The sequence below is a fragment of the Nilaparvata lugens genome, chromosome 3 (genome assembly GCF_014356525.2).
Source record: "Nilaparvata lugens isolate BPH chromosome 3, ASM1435652v1, whole genome shotgun sequence".
Classification (NCBI taxonomy): domain Eukaryota; kingdom Metazoa; phylum Arthropoda; class Insecta; order Hemiptera; family Delphacidae; genus Nilaparvata; species Nilaparvata lugens.
Genome location: NC_052506.1, coordinates 39,461,090 through 39,480,169, shown reverse-complemented (window position 1 = coordinate 39,480,169; position 19,080 = coordinate 39,461,090). Strand labels below are relative to the sequence as shown.

The 19,080-nt window shown below is 32.9% G+C and overlaps 1 protein-coding gene across 3 annotated transcripts in view; it reads left to right on the top strand.

Moving 5' to 3' along the window:
* LOC111048633 (52 kDa repressor of the inhibitor of the protein kinase) overlaps positions 1–18,492 on the top strand; it is a 46,026-nt gene extending 27,534 nt beyond the window's left edge. The window contains exons 2-5 of one of the 3 annotated variants that reach the window (XR_002605929.2): positions 80–338; positions 4,470–5,068; positions 5,889–5,992; positions 17,879–18,492. Coding sequence is in view for 2 of the 3 variants with exons in the window: in XM_022334558.2 (XP_022190250.2) it covers positions 80–338; positions 4,470–4,967 (757 nt within the window). In the remaining variant the exon portion in view is untranslated. Of the gene's footprint in view, positions 1–79; positions 339–4,453; positions 5,497–5,888; positions 5,993–17,878 lie in introns of those variants that run through there. The other 2 variants (XM_022334559.2, XM_022334558.2) reach the window with 2 other exon arrangements.
* The last annotated feature ends 588 nt before the right edge of the window (positions 18,493–19,080 follow it).

The window sequence follows — 19,080 nt, the reverse complement described above, 5'->3', positions numbered from 1 at the left end:
TTTGTAAAATATTGTTTTTTCAATAAATACATTTTATATCTTTATCTATCATAAGTTATATCATGTTTTGTATTTTCAGTGCAAGAAAATGGATCGTTAATTGCAAAAGACAAGATTTGTTTGGGAAGGATGCAAACTATTTGCATCAAAATCTTAAGTTATGCAGTCTTCACTTTGAAGATAAAATGATTGCCAATTTCCTAAAAAATCGTTTGAAGCCAGATGCGGTGCCAACCCTGTTTCCAGTGTCAAATCCTCCAAAACTAAATCAGACAAAATTGTTTGTGGATAGCATTCAAACATCATCCAGATTTTACGATGGACTTTCACAAAATGAGGTAAAAATATAACATATTGGTATTTTAAAAACTAAAAAAAGAATTCTTTGTTTATTTTTCAATGTTTACACTTTTGAATCTAGGGCCACAAGTCTCCCGTTGCTATACTCTGATCATCAAATTTTCAAGTAAATTCAATCATTCTGAAGTTTTAATTCTTGGTACACAGCTTGTATGATCATATTTCTAGGAAAAATCTTTGACCTGTCTTCAATAAAATATACACACTCGGTGAACAGAGTAGGCTACCGTATAGTATGTAGCCTATTCATTACATGAATTACATTAAATGATGCTATAAATTGATTCCAATTACGATTTCGGACAAAAAAGCACAGAAGATGCATTGATACAATTCACAAATTATACCACAAAAAATAATTAATGGTGGTGAAAAAGTGATTTTTCATTGAACCGTTTTTTGAACCTGGGAAAGGTGATGGATAGATACGGTGCTACATAATACATTCACCTCATGAATCAAGTATATCAACTTTTAGTCACTGATTAGATAGATATATTAGATCAAATAGTCTTTTATTAAATTAGAAAAATATAGTAGTATAAGAGGGCTGCGATTAGATTTATTACAATGCTATTTGAGTGACCGATTTAAGATTTTAATACTTGAAAGTTAGTCAAGTAAGAAAGATTAGCCACATTTTACATTTAAATGTATATTTATATAGAGTGAGTCATATACAGGGTGATTCATAATTATGGTAAAATAATTCAATACGTGATAGTAGAGGTAAAAATAAGAAGAAAAGTTCTTATAAACATATATCCATAAACGCTTCATTAGCGAGCTATACAGGGTGAAAGATTTCGCCCGGAATTCAGTTCCTCTGGTGAAATACACCAATGATGAATTGTTTGGCGACTAGTTTTTAAAAATATTATGCTGGATTCAGATGGAAAAATATCTGAAAACTGGATAAAACTAGTCTAGAAGCTGTAGTATGAGTAGTTTTTGAGAAAAAAGTTGAAATATGCAAAAAATCTAAGTAGAAAAACACAGACTTCTACGTTTGATGCCCAATAACTTTCTTTAATGACCAGTGAACAAATAATTTTTCGCAATAAAGATTGTAGAGTATTTAATTCTGAAAAGAAATATGTAAGCTGTGTTAACTAAATCTGGATAAAAGTTGAATAAAATGTATTCTTATGTAGTACATTACACCACAAAAATTTGCTGTTTTATGAGGAGAGAACTAATAACTCATAAGTTGTAGCAGATTGCAAATAAAATATTTGGTTTTTTTATGAAAAGTTTTATTTTTATATGGTAGTAACATATATAAATGACATTGAACTTATACCAAAAGACTAAAGATGATGTTCAAAGTGACCTCCGTTGTTCTGAATGCATATGTTCAGACGTCTTCTCATCGATTGTCGGACCCGTTCAAATATTCTAGGAGTCTGCTTTATCATTTCTATTCCGTTCAAAATCCTTAATCGGAGTTCTTCAATGGTATCAATAAGAGTATTGTATACTAAGGTTTTCAAGTGTCCCAAAAGATAAAAATCCAAAGGATTTAAGTCTGGTGACCAAACTGGCCATGGTACTGGCCCACCTCGGCCTATCCATTGATTTGGAAAGCTGTGATTCAGGTGTTCACGAACAGCAACACTGAAGTGTGCTGGAGCTCCATCATGCATAAACCAAATGTTTTGGCGCAACTGAACAGGTACATCTTCAAGTAAGATAAATAGCTCCTCTCTCAAAAAGTTCAAGTAGATTATGCCATTAAGCCTGGGAGGAAGCTCGAACAGAAGTAGATGATCTACTATGATTCCTGCCCAAATGTTTACTGAAAACTGATGTTGTGGACGATTAGGATTGATGGCATGAGGATTCTCATCTGCCCAAATATGTTGGTTGTGGACGTTAATGATAGCTGTTCTTGTAAAGTGTGCCTCGTCGGTTGATAAAACGGTTGTTAAAAAGTTTGGGTTAACAAGTTTTACTAAAAACCATTGGCAAATACAAGCACGGGAAATACAGTCTCGTAGCAATAGAGTATGAACTTTCTGGATGTGTTATGGATGTAATTGTTGCTCTTTCAGTATCCTCCAAATAATAGATTGATTGACATTAAACTGCACTGACAATTCTCTCGTGCTCTTCTCTGGATGTTCATAAATTTCATTAGGAACTTGCTCTTCTAATTCAACAGTCTTAGTAGATTGGAGTCTGCCTGCATAAATGTGCTTTTTGGATATCAAAGAACCTGTTTCAGACAGACGTTGATGAATAGTGGCAAAAAACCTTGAAACTTGGACATACTCGGTTAGGAAAGTTCTCTTGATACAAACGTCTTGCTTCAGTACTATTACATTGTCCTATCCCATACATTGAATGCATGTCAGCTAATTCGGAGTATGAATAATGTCTAAAATTACCTGCCATTTTTTAAAAAGTTAACACTTAACACAAAAGGAAAGTGGAATGGTTACAAATGACTGGTTAATAGATTAAACAAAAAACACAGCGCGGTTACAGTAGGCCTAACTTACAGTTTGTTGTTTTGTTCAACAGTGAGCTAAAATATTTCTGAAAATAATTTTCAGCTGATAATTTCTTTTAAATATTTTCTTATTTAGAACAAAATAAATCAGCTGTTTTGGAACAGCTGTAATTAAAATCCATGTTTTATTTGCAATCAGCTACAACCTATGAGTTATTAGTTCTCTCCTCATAAAACAGCAAATTTTTGTGGTGTAATGTACTACATAAGAATACATTTTATTCAACTTTCATTTAAATTTAGTTAACACAGCTTACATAATTCTTTTCAGAATTAAATTCTCTACAATTTTTATTGCAAAAAATGATTTGTTTACTGGTCATTAAAGAAAGTTATTGGGCATCAAACGTAGAAGTCTGTGTTTCTCTACTTGGATTTTTTGCATATTTCAACTTTTTTCTCAAAAACTACTCATACTACTGCTTCTAGAATAGTTTTCAATTTTTCAGATATTTTTCCATATGAATCCAGCATAATTTTTTCAAAAACTAGTCCCCAAGCAATTCAGCATCGATGTATTTCACCAGAGGAACTGAATTCCGGGCGAAATCTTTCACTCTGTATAGCTCGCTAATGAAGCGTTTATGGATATATGTTTATAAGTACTTTTCTTCTTATTTATGGGAACCCGTCAGTAAGTTGGAGACTGTTGTAGATATAATAGGTACTGTAATTTTCAGGATAAGTTATTGGTCAAATACTCTACCTTTTGGCGTACAACTGAAGTTCAACCCCTGATAAGGGGATGACTTAGGGGTTGTAACTCAAATATTTTGAATGCAAACACTCATTGTGTGGTACATCATTTTTAAAGCCTCTTTAATACAAGAAAGATGACATCAATAAAAATGTTCTATGTTTATTAAAAATGGCTGAATGAAGTTTTAGTTCTTAAAGAAAATTGATAAACTTCATTCAGCCGCCATTTTGGATAAAAGTATCATAGAAAATTTTTATTGAAGTCATCTTTCTCGTTTTGAAAATGCCTTTTAAATGATGTATCACACAAAGGGTTTTTACATTCAAAATATTTGAGTTACAACCCCTCATTCCTATAAAAACTAAAACTTCAATCAGCCGCCATTCTGGATACAAGTTTCATAGAACATTTTTATCGATGCCATCTATCTTTGTTTTGAAAAGGCCTTTGAAATGATGTACCACACAATGGGTGTAAAATATTCGAGTATTAAAATATATATTAAATAATAAAATAATAATATATTTAGAATATTCGAGTTACAACCCCTAAGTCATCCCCTTATGAGGGGGTTGAACTTCAGTTGTACGCCAAAAGGTAGAGTATTTGACCAAATACTTATCCTGAAAGTAACAGTACCTATTATATCTACAACAGTCTCCAACTTACTGAAGGGTTCCCATATATATATATATATATATATATTATATATATATATATATATATATATATATGACTCACTCTGTATAAATATACATTTAAATGTAAAATGTGGCTGCCCATAGGCCTACTGCTATATTTCATAAAATAAAAAATATTTCCACTTTGTCACTTCATTACTTGAACCTTTTGCACTCATATTTTTACATATATTTTAGTTTACGTTGGTTTCAGGTGGCTACATGTTCCCCAGTGAAAGCTGAATTACTACAAACATCGTCCTCAGAGAATATGGTTTGCTATTCAGCTCCTTCATCAATATCGTTAGTCGAGATGGACAATGATGAACCTGAATTACCAGAAACATCGCCCTCAGAGAACACAGTTTGCTATTCAGCTCCTTCATCAATATCGTCAGTCGAGATGGACAATGATGAACCTGAATTACCAGAAACATCGCCCACAGAGAACACAGTTTGCTATTCAGCTCCTTCATCAATATCGTCAGTCGTGATGGACAATGATGAACCTCAAATTCAGGACTCCAATCCAATTGAACGTGAGATTGGTGTGAAACAAGAAAAGAGAACTAAAAGCTCAATCAAATTGAGAAGAATAATAAATCGACAAACAAAAATTATTGCATTCCAACGTCGGCAGATTTGGCGAATGAAGAAAAGAATAGAGCTACTAAAAAATATTTTAGATGAAAATGGACTGTCAGGAAGATGAAATGAAAACATTCTTTATTTTGCAGAGTTGAACGCCAAATTTTGACGGAGTTAGGACTTTTGAGTCATCTCTAAGATGATACATTTGCTGTCTTTTAGAAGGTATTTCAGAATTTTGCAATTTCAACTATAAAAGTTTTGACATTTTTCTTTCATTATTTTCCTTAATAATGTAATAGTCAAGTTTTAACTGGTACATCGGTTTTTTCGAAAGGGATATCATAACAAACATTTGTGCGTCAATTATTGTTTCTCCTATAATTTCTCACGTTAGATGATGTAATAACGCAGCGGTTTCTTGAAACTTGGCATTGATATTGAAATATTGATTATCTTTCTAAAAAATATCAGTCATCCTTATAAATTAGAATATTTATTACAGTCTCTGTTAAACTTTTAACTGGAACTAGCTTGTACAAAAATACATAGGCTAGATTCTGTTCTTGCAGATCATTTGTAATATTAATTAGTCTTTGTAATTTAATATCTCAAAAGTAATATGACAAATAAATTGAAATTGAAGAAGTAAATTATTTTTTTCTTAGAAAAGGATCTCATAATAATCACTTTTGTGTCTTGTGTCACAAAATTGTTTCTCTTATCATTACAGTATTATTACAGAGACTTGTTAGAGTCTCTGTGTTTAAACGTTGAACTGGAACAAATAAAGTGCGGGTTGTATCAATAAATAAGTTAGGTTCTGTTCGTGCAGATTATTTGTAATTAGGAATAATATCAAAAATTGATATATTCAAAAGTAATATGACAGTATAACTTTGAATAACAGAAATATAACTGTAAAATTACCGTTCTGATTCTACTGAAAAGTGCAACCCACTGTCTGCAACCCAATGTTGAATGTTAGAGGCTCATATCCCAAGTGGATGAATCATTTTGTTATTATTATGCTTCTATTGTTCAGGTAACAACTTGTGAAATCAAGACAAGGAAGTGTTTAAGGATGTATTACAGTAACATGTATGGAGCAGTGAACCAGATAGCTAGGACTACTATGTCCGACTACTTGTAAGTATTAGCAATAGCTATAACTATAGACTACAAATTAAATTTGGTGATTAGACTGTTACGATATTCGACGTTCTGTGAACATTTATACAGGATACAGATAGAAATAAATTAGAAATTGCATTTGTTCCAATGCTAATTAATGAATAATTATTTTTGAACGAGAATTCTAATTTAGTACTGTAAATGCTGCAGCAGAAGTCATCGGTGTAATTCGCAGCATTTAATTAGGATTTTCGTTTAATAATAATTACCGTATTCATTAATTAGCATTTGAACAAATGTAATTTATAATTTATTTCCATCTGTTGACTGGCTGGCCGCTATGGCTTTGTATAAAATGAGTGCTGCTATCCAGAAATTGTCAGTTTGGTGTAAGGGTGTTAGAGGTACCGGGCTCGATTCCCGGGCTGGCAAATAATTTTTGGATAGTAGCTCTCATCGAATTTTCATCTAGCTGTTAACCATGTTGTCAATATTTGAAGTAGCAGAAGTCTTCGTGATTTCTTACATCATTTAATTAGGATTTTCGTTTATTAATAACTATTTATACATGGAGGAGATAGTAGGTGACAAAAAACATAAATGCAGCAACCTATCAGTTTAGTAATATCGTCAACTACAAACAACCTATATGACTATTAAGAAAGTATATTAAGGCTGTTTAGTCAATAAAGACTATTCACTACACGAACCAAGCTTCGAAACAACAATTATTGACAAAATATTGGTGATGAAAACTATGATTGAATATGAAATAATCATCAAAAACTAGAACTTGGCAACATCTCTATCAATTTACCACTTGTAGCATTAGTCCAGTAACCAGGTACTTTGAGCTGTAAACAATTCCGAAATAGCTGGATTTTTGTGCAATGATTGTGGAGTATTGGACAACTTGAATACAAGAAGTCGACCATCCAGTCATGGAGCTTTTCTCAGAATGCCCTAAAAACCGAGAAAGATACAGTCGGTTAAATAAAAAATTCCTTTAATTTCGGAAGATACAGTCGATTGAAAACAAAAATTGTTTAATTTCGATTTTTCCGAAAATTTTAGTTCAGTAGGCTACTTATTAAAGATAGAGAGCTTTGAATGATTTCATTTTAATCGGAGATTTGTTATTAAAGAAAAGCGAGTGATATTTTCTGTCTGATGGCTCGATATGGCTAAAATCGCAGAAACGAAATGGAAATGGAACCGAAAATCCGAGATTTTTGTGAACCCTGTAAAAAACTCTTGGGTTAGAAGGTCAAGTTTTTGTATTTAAGTAGATCAATTCTCCAGAATTCAGATAGTTTGAGATTAATTCCCCCTAACAGACATTTTTCAGTACCTAGTAACTGGACTAAACTCAATGACTAGCTCAATCATTTTGGTGAGCTTATGTATTATAAGGTGAAGGTAAAACTGTTATCAGTTTGAATTAATATTATTGTTATTCAATGTTGTTTCCCATCACAAACTGCTTATTATCAAATCACTTTTTTTCTATTGAAAAGAACGATTGAATTTTTTTCAATAAATGAATTTATTCACTTACTGTGACAACGAGATCATTTGGCAGGTCCGCCTCCGCCATCATCCTGGTTGTACTCATAGACATTTACAGGGATTGGATGGCAATTTTTAGTGTGCTGGAGGTGTCTATTGGGGTTGTTATTGCTGACAAGTTAATCAAAGAGGATGTGGAATTTGGAAATTGGTTTGTTCATTTAATAAGCATTGTCTATTGCTTTTAAATTGGGTGTAAATTTCAAACAGTTCTATTGTGTCTAGTTCTGGTCCTTTGTTTTGTATGTGTATGATTTGTAGGTCGGTATTTTTGTTTGTGAGTTTGTGATTTTCTTGTATTAGGTGGTCAGCAAATGCAGTATTTACTCGTCACAGTAAGTGAATAAATTCATTTATTGAAAAAAATTCAATCGTTTTTTTTAATAGCAAAAAAAGTTATTTGAATAATAATTATTCTAAGGCCTGATCGTCTAATGAATGTAACCGTGATTAACCACTGACTGAAGACGTCTTTCGCTTCTCTCATCCTTTCTTGTAACATCCAACCGTCATTTAATCACGGTTAACTCTGATAGATGTAAAAGTGCAACTGTGAGTAAGTTTTTCAATTATTATAGGGGTCGGATCATCAGTTTACTATTAAACACACATGGATGAGATAATAATAATGACAGCCTTGTTTTAACAGGAAACACTTAGAATCAAATCATTAATTTATCTATGAAGAAAACTGTATCTGTTAACTTATTTGGACTTTGAAAATTTTAAATAGGGAGCTATTACTTAATTGTATCAAAAGTGTCACCTATCTTGTGAAACACTTCAGATAAAAAATCGAAAAAGTAGTCAATGTTGTAGAGAATTTTCTCCTCTTTCCGCTCTCATGAATCGTTTTCCTGATTTCAATACCGTTCAAAAGTTACAGCTAATTGAAAAAATGATAATGTTCATTTTTCTGCAATTTTACTGTATTCAAGAGTCTCTAAAACGAGTAAGATACATTATAGAAACTTGCGATTGGTTTCAAATGAAAGAGAATTACATGGTCTATAAGCTACGTTGCTTTAAACCCATCTTGCATGACTGTTTATTATCGAAAAACTGTCTAGACTGTGAAAATTAGGAAAATATTGCAAATTTCTTGATTTTTTTGAATCAAACGTATCTTACCTCATCATTATATTTTTACAAAACTAATTTACCTCACATGGAAGAGGAGATTCTGTTCTTCAAATCAAGACCAAGTACCATTTTTTATCATTTCGGGTTACCGAGATATACAGTTTTGAATATAGAAATTGGCCATTTTTCTGTGTATTTAAATAGAGGCTAAAATACACTAAAAGTGGATTTTTTTATTTTTTCATCAAATTTCAATTATGATATATGAGAAGAATGAGCTGTAGTACGTGGAGATCTGATCATTCTGTCAAAAGTTTTAAGTGTTTAAAGTTTGATCCTTGACGTATCCTTATGACGTACCCCCCACTAGGAAATACTGAAATTAAATGTTTCTAACGGGCGATTCTCATAGAAAATAACCCGCGTGAGATGATTTCAGCCGAAATATGTATTTTTTTTGTTAGGAAGGCCTTGAAAAGGTATTAAAATGAGTATTTTGGCTGTAGGACATGATTATCTATTTTTGGGTATATTCCCCCTCCCCAACTACTAAATTCGAAAATTCCTAAGGAATCCTGTTCATAATGGATTGTTCTTTTATGTGATGTGAGGATTTTTATCTATAGTAGAAAATATACATGTTGTATAGGGTAGAAGTGGTAGGTTTGCATAATTTTGAAAACCCCTTAAAAAATACCCCTTTTTTGAAAATTTGTAGCTCCGGAACCAAAAATGGTAGAATCCTGCGCTACGTCTCAATTTATTGGACATTTTATTCTCCTTAATTTTGTCGAGAATGATTTTTCTTGAGAAACTCAAGGTTCACGAGATAAAATGGGAAAATTTAAAAAAGTCCGAAATTTTGGGGGTGAAGCCGCCCTCTGGCTTGTCAGAAAATTTCAGATTCGAATTCAGCGCCCCAAAATACATATAGAACCGTCGAGAAAAATTCTTTCGGGGCTGTTTCCTGAAAAACGACCATTTGACTGGACTATTATGTTTCCCACTGCATTGAAGTGCATAGTGATCTACTTCTGCCTCCATAACATTATTTTAGAAAGGAGAGAAGTTAATGTTCCAGATACTGCAGATGCCATTCAATACCTATAATCCATACAACATTACTTTTGACTTGGAGGGACATGCGGGCAAAGAAAAGTAGGGATACAACGGTGACGATGTTGCCGTTCTAAAGCGTCCAGCGTTCTCTAATTTCTAGTGAGTTCAAGTGCTCATAATAAACGTACGAAGTTCCTCTCTGAAAGAACTGAGTCGACTGAGTCTAATTCACAAATTGACAATTGCGCTACGAGACCTATGACTCTATTCATCACAGTATTTGGCTGATCTCCGTCCATTTCTCTGCTCTGCATATCCCTCCAAGTCAAAAGTAATTTTGTTTGAACTATAAGACATTTTCCGGAGTTCGATGCAGCTCTCAATCAACATGAAAATTCTGCACACAAGAACCAGTATAACAGATTTTCTATATTTTTTACCATAAATAGAAACAGTTTCCTTGTTTATGTGTACCACACACAATCTTTCAGAATACAACTTCACAATAATTGTGATAATGAAAAAATAAAAGGATAATACATAAATAAAAAGATGATTCACAATAAAAGAATAATTATTGTCCTTCTATTTTATTTGATGACAACTGGTTTTGAGTATAGGTTATTCCTATATATTCTACTCATGATTATAGGAGAATCAGAATATTTATTTACTTCGAAATAATTCATTTGAACACTTCATAATGGGATGAATACCCGAAACTGGTAATGTCATCCGAGAGAATGGTGATTCCATAAACACAGAGTGAGTCATTTATATGAGAACCATTCAATAAATTGGAGACTGTTGAAGATATAATACTGTAACTTTCAGGATAAGTTATTACTCAAATACTCTACCTTTTGACTTGACGTACAACTGAATATCAACCCCTCATAAGGAGGTGACTTAGGGGTCGTAACTCAAATATTTTAAATGTAAACACCCATTGTGTGGTATATCATTTCAAAGGCCTTTTTAAAACAAGAAAGATGGCATCGATAGAAATGTTCTATGATACTTGTATCCAAAATGGCGGCTGATTGAAGTTTTAGTTTTTAAAGAAATGAGGGTTTATAACTAAAATATTTTGAATGTAAACACTCATTGTATGATACATAATTTTAAAGGCCTTTCTAAAACGAGAAAGATTACATCAATAAAAATGGTCTATGATACTTTTATTCAAAACTAGCAGGTAACCCGTGCTTCGCAAGGGTCTTTCTTAAAACTTTACGTAATGAAATCTAGAAGAATTCAAAATAGGCCTATAAGAATCCTCGGTTGATTAAGGATTTATATGCTGCATTTCAAGTAAATCAGTATGACCACCTTTCAATTAAAAAAAGAAGTTGGATTCAAAATGGCGGAAAAAATTTGGGTGTGACGGAAAACCTGTTTTTATCATTCGAAAAGGATCCCCAATCATACCTATCTTCTAATTTCCCTTTTAAGGGAAATCTTCTGCTGCTTCCATACAAACTGGAAGCATGACAAATAATTGAAAACTTGACAAACTGAAAACTTGATGTAATCAAATCTTGAAGAATTTAAAATTGGTCTATAACCACCCTCGGTTAAGCAAGAATCTATATGCAAAATTTCAAGTTAATCAGTTCAGTAGTTCTGACGTGATAATGCGTCAAACATAATTTCCCTATACTTTACACCTGTATAGGCTACGTTTATAATCCAGTTCTTTCCTTTATTATAGTATAGAAGATGATACATGGATGGATGATCATTGTTATTTTAATAAAAGATAGAATAAGTTGAATAGTTTCCCTTTCAGAGGGAGTTTTGACAACCCACAAAACTCATTTTTCATTTGAAGATATAATGAAAAGGTGCATATGGCCTTATTTATTTGCTCAGCTTGCCAAAATACCCCTCATTCCAATATTAAAATTCTCGACTGACTGTACAGTGAGTCAGTCAGTCATTCTATCAGGGATCGAATAATTTTGAAATTTTAATTAAATAAAAATGGAAGAATATAATTTCTTTATGTAAATAACAACAACTTCATTCAAAGAAATATTAACTGCATGTGTTTTCATATTGCCGATACAGCATTGATGAAACTGTAGACGTTTATTTAGCACTTTGTCTCAAAAATTGTTCTAGCTCAATGGTCGCCAAACTTAAGAGCCTGTGAAATGTTCTAGTGAGCTACCAAGGAGTATTAGACTGAAGAAAGTACGGTATGAAAAATGAAATTTTTACACTTTTATTGCCTCTAAAGATACATTTTTAGTGTTGTAATCTACTTATCTCATAGCAAAAAGTATAACAGAAGTTGAAATGTACATTTCAATGAGAGCGGTGGAACTCTTTTTGGTCATCAAGTATTTTCTTGATGTTTGCAGTGTACGTTGTAGCCATCATTCTGAAGCAGTTGTCCAAATGTTCATCAGTCAGTCTGTTCCTATATCGATTTTTTATGAATTTCATACCTACTTGAAAAAGATGCTTCGCACAAGTAAATAGAGCTGAACATGGCTTTCAACCTCAATGCAACTTGAATAATATTTGGATATTTTTTCTTTGGGGACTTGAGGGCAAATATTTCCAGTTTAAGAAAGTGATCTGAGAGACAGATCATTTTGAAAATCTACAAATTCCATTTCTGAAGCCTGATTTCCACCAAAATGTTTTACAACACAAGCTGCAAAATTTTCTGCATAGATCTCTACAAAAGAGAGTTGATGAATTGTACCATATTTGATATGCTTTTAAAATCTTGAAATCGTTGATCAAACTGTTCTCTCAAATCTGAAAGAATTGTAACGTATTCTTTGTTATTGCTGCGGTGCTGTGGAGGATTTTTCTAGTCATTGATTTTCTTCAGACTGAGAAAGTGTTTATATTCAAACTGGACGACATTCTTTTGCACGAGCATTTCTGTGAGCTACCAAAAACTGCCCCACCCGGGGCTACCGGTAGCTTGCGATCGACTGTTTGGCGACCACCGTCTAGCTGAAAAATTAATAATCCATGCCACGTGTAGGCCTAAACATTGCATCAGGAAAACGAAGTTTAAAAACTATGTTTTTTCAGGTAGAAAGCAATATAGAAACTGATGTTCCTTTTCTAATTTCGACAATGATTTGGTGATTTTTTAATGAAATTGAATGTGCCATTAAGGAAATTTAAACATTAATTCTGAAAAATCTAGAAGGAAAATTAAAATGTGGGCTTCCAGGTGCACGGGATTGATATTTTTAGAATCTATGTGCAAAATTTGGAGATCTAAATCATTCCCGTTTTTCCGGTATGCAATCCACAAGTTGACATGTGTTTTGATACAAACAAACACACGAACAAACATAACCCTACTCTCTCTTATTATATAGATGGCGGCTGATTGAACTTTATCAATTATTTCTTTAAAAACTAAAACTTCAATCAGTCGCCATTTTGGAAAAAAGTATCATAGAACATTTTTATCGATGTAATCTTTCTTGTTTTAGAAAGGTCTTAAAAATGATGTACCACACAATGGGTGTTAACATTAAACATATTTGAGCTACAACCCCTCATTCCCTCAAAAACTAAAACTTCAATCAGCCGCCATTTTGGATACAAGTATCAAAGATAATTTTAATTGATGTTATCTTTCTTGTTACTTTCCTTGCCCTACTACCATAGGTAAGGAAAGTATTGCTTTCCAAAAAAAATTAAGGTACCCTAATTTCAAGTTTTCTATACGTTTCAAGGTCCCCTGAGTCAAAAAACATGATTTTTGGGTGTTGGTCTGTGTGTGTGTGTGTGTGTGTGTGTATGTGTGTATGTCTGTGAACACGATAACTCCATTCCTAATCAACCGATTGACTTGAAATTTTAAACTTAAGGTCCTTATACCATGAGGATCTGACAATAAGAAATTCAATAAAATTGAATTCAAAATGGCGGATAATTACTAAAAAACCATGTTTTTCACGGTTTTCTCGAAAACGGCTCCAACGATTTTCTTCAAATTTATATCATGGATAGCTATTTATAAGCCCTATCAACTGACATGAATCCCATTTCTGAGAAAATTGCAGGAGCTCCGTAATATACTTGAGAAAAATGGCGGATAATTACTAAAAAAAACATGTTTTTCACGATTTTCTCAAAATAACTTGACCGATTTTTTTTCAAATTCATACTCTGTATAGTTATTTATCAGCTCTATTAACTGGCATGAGTCTCCTTTCTGGGAAACTAATGGGGGTCCACCCCATCCTTGAGAAATGGACTTTGTAACCTCCTTCTCGTGCATGAGGTAGGTAGGTAGAGCAGTTCATAAAAAGAACACATAGTCGAGATATTTCATCTGTAGAACAGCTGTTTTGACGACTTTTTAAAAATCATCGAATTTCACAATTTACACAAAGGAAAAAGTACTCTGAAAACAATTATATATACACATATACAAAAGTCTGATCGTAGTTTCAAATATGAGCAAGGAAAGTTGTGTGAGTGTACCACACCAGATTTTTTTTTAAAATGTCTTCTAAATGATGTACCACACAATGGGTGTTTACATTTAAAATATTTGAGTTACAACCCCTAAGTCACCCCCTTATGAGGGATTGAAATTCAGTTGTACGTCAAAAGGTAGCACAGGTAGCATTTGACCAATAACTCATTCTGAAAGTTACAGCATTATATCTACAACAGTCTCCAATTTATTGAAGGGTTCCCATACATATGACTCACTCTGGATAATAAAACTATCAAGTAGCCCTTTGGAAATGAATGAAAAACTTCATATATTTATTTGAATATTTATATACAGTGACTTTGTCGCAATTTTGGCGAGTTGATATTTTAAACAGCTTGCAATCAATACCTGAGTTAAAACAAATCTCTTGCAATATTTTTTATTTTGCTCTGCAATGTTTGAAGAGTATTTCTCATTTTAATAAGTTGATATTTTCCTTCACTTCAACAAAGATATATACTGTTTTGAAAATAAGAGGAAATGTCAACCGGAGGTTGGGGCGACTTTGTCCCACTTTGAAAAATATATGGAAAAAGTTAATTTTCAAGAGTTAGACAAAGTGAAACCAACTGATGACCTTTAAAATAAATAATCACATTAAAAACAAATGGTCTTCAAAGGAATACAAATTATTGAAAAATATTTCACTTTCTGCTGCCTAAAGATCTTTTGTAGAGTCGAGGCATGTTGGCTCCAGCTGCAGAATCAGCAAAAAATGAATATTGATAACTAGTCCAAACAATATAGACTTAAAAAAGGGGGTGTGCTTGCAATTCATATTGTAGTTATGATTTTTAATATATTATTTGGATACATGAGAGAAGTCAATTTCTTCATGCAAAATTTCCATGTGCTAGAGTGGCCCAAAAACCTCATTTTCCAGTTTTCAGCTCTTTCTGCCAAATCCAATAATCGGACAGAAAAATTATTTCTTGCCATTTTTTTGGATTATAATATTCTGAATAAAATGAGATAATTAGGAACTTTCTATCTCCAATGAGTACTCACTTATGATTTTTCAAAAAATTAATAAAATTTTCAGAATTTATTTTCAGCTTCAACCATCATCACCAACTACATTGCCCTCACATTGATATTTCGCACAATAATTTTATTTCATGAGATTATGTTCTATGAGAATCACCGGTTAGATGCACTTCCTGTAGTGGAGAGGCGCGCATAGGATCAAAATTTCAAACACTTATAACTTTTGACACACTACAGTTCATTCTTCTCGGCTCGTCAAGGCGCTCCAAAATCATAAGTCAAATTTTGTGCAACTGAACTTTAATTTTTATTCATTAGAGAATAGAGATTAGCTACAGTGTATTCGTCACTCTTATACACCCTGGTACAGTCATGGTCCTGTAGCTTTGCTTGTCAGCGGAGAGCAACTAGACTACAATACTACCCGTTCAAAAACATTGAACGTCTGTAGGGAGCTTCCTCCATCTAGGTACTCTGGAGCGTATGTTTTTTTAAAAGTAGGAATATCACCCCGCGAACCATTATCTAGCCTATATGCAGTTTCAAAGTCATAGAGTCAAAGCTACGGGACACGGTCGTACTATACGTTGTTGATTTCCAGCTGGTGACCAATCACAATACGTTGATTCTACTTCAGTTATACTAGTAGTTCTGTGAACAGCAGACCTCACGCAGTATTCTCATCCACAAGTACCTGATTGAAACTATAGACCTTATGGAAATACAGCAACATACAGTGTGGCTTCTCCACACATCTGTGTAATCACTTGTCAGCTGATTTATGATGAATAATTCTATAGTCTGATTTTTACTCTAATATTGGCGTATGAAGGAAGCTCCTTTTTCCTTTTATATTATCCTTGAATTGCAAAATTTCTAAAAACCTTGTATATATATATACGTCGGCGCGCAATTAAAAAAGGAACATACCTGTCAAATTTCATGTAAATCTATCACCACGTTTCGCCGTAAATGCGCAACATATATAAACATTTAAACATTAAGAGAAATGCCAAACGGTCGACTTGAATCTTAGACCTCACTTCGCTCGGTCAATCAGAAGGTCTTTGGCAAAATTAATTACTGTCACTGTAAACATTATTCTGGACCAAATGACGTGCGAATCTTTATATTTCTATATGTGAATCTTTACCGTATGTATTTTGAAAAAGTAGTTGATTAAATGTCCTATCATCGAATCAACAATTTTCTGTTCAATGTAAGCCTATGATTTGTTCTTTTATCGTTGAATAATAAATGAAGTAAATAAAAAATGTGAGATAAGTCAACATTGATGATATATGGTGCTATATAAAGGCTTTCTGACAGAGCTAAGTATCATTAGCATCATGGTTTGGAGCTGATTTTTAAATAGAGAATTTAATAAAGCGGCGATAAATTTTATTTGTATGAAGGAAGTGTTTCAATGAAGGACCTTGCTTCCTTCCGTTAAAAGAGACTTTCATGCTCGATTTAATCACCGGTTGATTTGAATTATGTAGCGCAGGGTTGCAAAAAGCTGTATTCTTATCAGAATATTCAGTTATTCCCCATTTGAGACTTTGTCAAGATATTATGAGAATTATTGTATTTCAAGCTCTATTGTATTTTTAATTGTCTTATTGTATTTGTCTAGATCTTTGAAATTTGAGATAGGAATAATGTGGAGAACTTGAAAAACATTCATATCAATCAAATCCTCTCAAGTATGAAATTTGATCTCTGAAAAGCTGAGAAATTGCAGGAAAAACACCGATTTTGGGATCATTTCAAAGCCCTTCTAATACATTTTCCCATCTCAACTAAACCTTTGTAGTACAATATTTGAATATTTACTTACCATCGATAATTATTGGAAAAGTGAGAAAACGTACAAAATATCTGGAAAATGCCGATTTTGGGCGTATCCTTGACGAAATATTGAAGTTCTCTCTTTAAAAAATTCTTAGACCCTAGTTAAACGTTTATTACCAAATTTCAACGTTTTTCGTCAATCTGTTCTCGAAAAAGCTGAGAAAAACGCATATCAGCATTTTTACATCTTAGCTGAACTTCTGAACCGAATTTGAACATTTTATGTTTATTTGTTCTCAAAAAGCATAAAATGCCAAAAATGCAGTTGACTGGAAAAACGCTAGAAATAAACTCCGATTTTGCTATTATTTTCAGGGTTATCTTGAAGTCCTTCTAAAACAAAATTTTCTTACCCTAGTTGAGCTGCTGTACTAAATTTGAAAATTTTCTATTCATTTGTACTCAATAAAGCGGACAAATAGCAAAGAACGTTGGAAAAACGCAGATTTTGGACGTATCTTTGGATTTTTTCTCAAATTTGCTGCTAGTGCGCCCATCATATCTACCAAATTTTAACGATTTTGTTCTAGTATAGAAATATTTATTTTATGTTTGGTTTTAAAGCATTAAAATATAAAAATCTACTTTGTGAAAACAATTAAGTACTGTAAATTTTGTGAAATTAACAACTACAAAACAACCTATGTCGGACTATGTCGGACAACCTATGTGCAACCTTATCTAAATTTGGGAGAGGAATAACACAAGGTTACCTTATTCTCTTCCTATCATTTTGATACCGTAATGTACTTATTGTATGAATCAGTAAAGAATAAAGAAGATTTTTATTTCTGTTGATGAGTGAGTGATCGCCTTTTCGCTTTTGTATAGATTGAAAAATTCAATTACTTTTACAGAATAAATGCTATTGGAACAGCTGAATTTGAGCTGAAGAAGACCACATTCTGAAGAAGTTGAAAAAAAAGAAGAAGAAGATGAAGACTTGTCTGAATTTTCCACTGAATCCATCTCATTTTTCTGAACATCGCAGTTTGTCAACGAATGGCATCGCAACCTTCATTCAACTCCAAGTGGATTACTCCAATATCAGTAATTTTTAAGTAATCCTAATAGTATTCCTTATTTAACCGATTGAAGTGTCTAGGGTGGTTTTTTACTGTTTTTTATTTTTCACTGCTATTACTGCCAATCTAAGCTGACTTGCCTTTTGCAATGTTTCACTCGTTTCTGTTAGGATATTTACTAACCTGCATAAAACGTGCCTCCGGAATCCAAAAGTCTCCACATCAATAAATCACCATGTAAAGTTTATTGAATTCCGGAATTTGAATTAAAAATAAAAAATTACTGAATATGAATGATAGAAGGAATACGGTAGTCAATGATATGACATGTGGTTTGTGACAGACCACAACTCAAGCAAGTGTTTTTCACTAGAATGGCTGGGGTCTTTTTCATTACTTAATTCATTGTGTGATATTGCTACATTGGGCCAAACTGAAGTGTCGAGTTCAGCAGCATTTGACCTGTAATTGAATGATCCTCTCTTCCCTCTTTTGACTTGCTTTCCTCCACAGAACTTAGCAACAAGAGACATGTAGTTTTCGGCTAAGTTGCTCATTCTGTTGTGCCTTAACATAGATGCTTTGAGGAGCAGAGGTTTCAAAGCAATTTATATTTTCTTTAGCACATTAAGAGTTTGGCCTTCAATCATATTCCCAGTGCCAATATTTTTACAAAAGTATGCCTTACAGTTTTTATGATAGCCCAAAGGACCGTTCTCTTTCCAAATCATCAATGCTTTTATTTGATGTGTAATGTGCTACTGTTCCACACACTGCAGCCTTCAGTCTTTCTGTAACAGTATGATTTAGGACTTGTTCTTCAACAATCCCTTATATCTTGTATAGTCTTTTAGTATAATTCTTATTGATATGGTTGCTGCATTCTATTTTCTCCACAAACCACACATATATGGCACCATGTCAATTACCTTTTGGTGGTTGCTAAAATCTCTATCACTGATAAATTTTCTGTATTGAAGGCTGTTGATTTCCTCGCTGAAGTTGAATGTGCTAACAATCGTGTCAGACTCCAT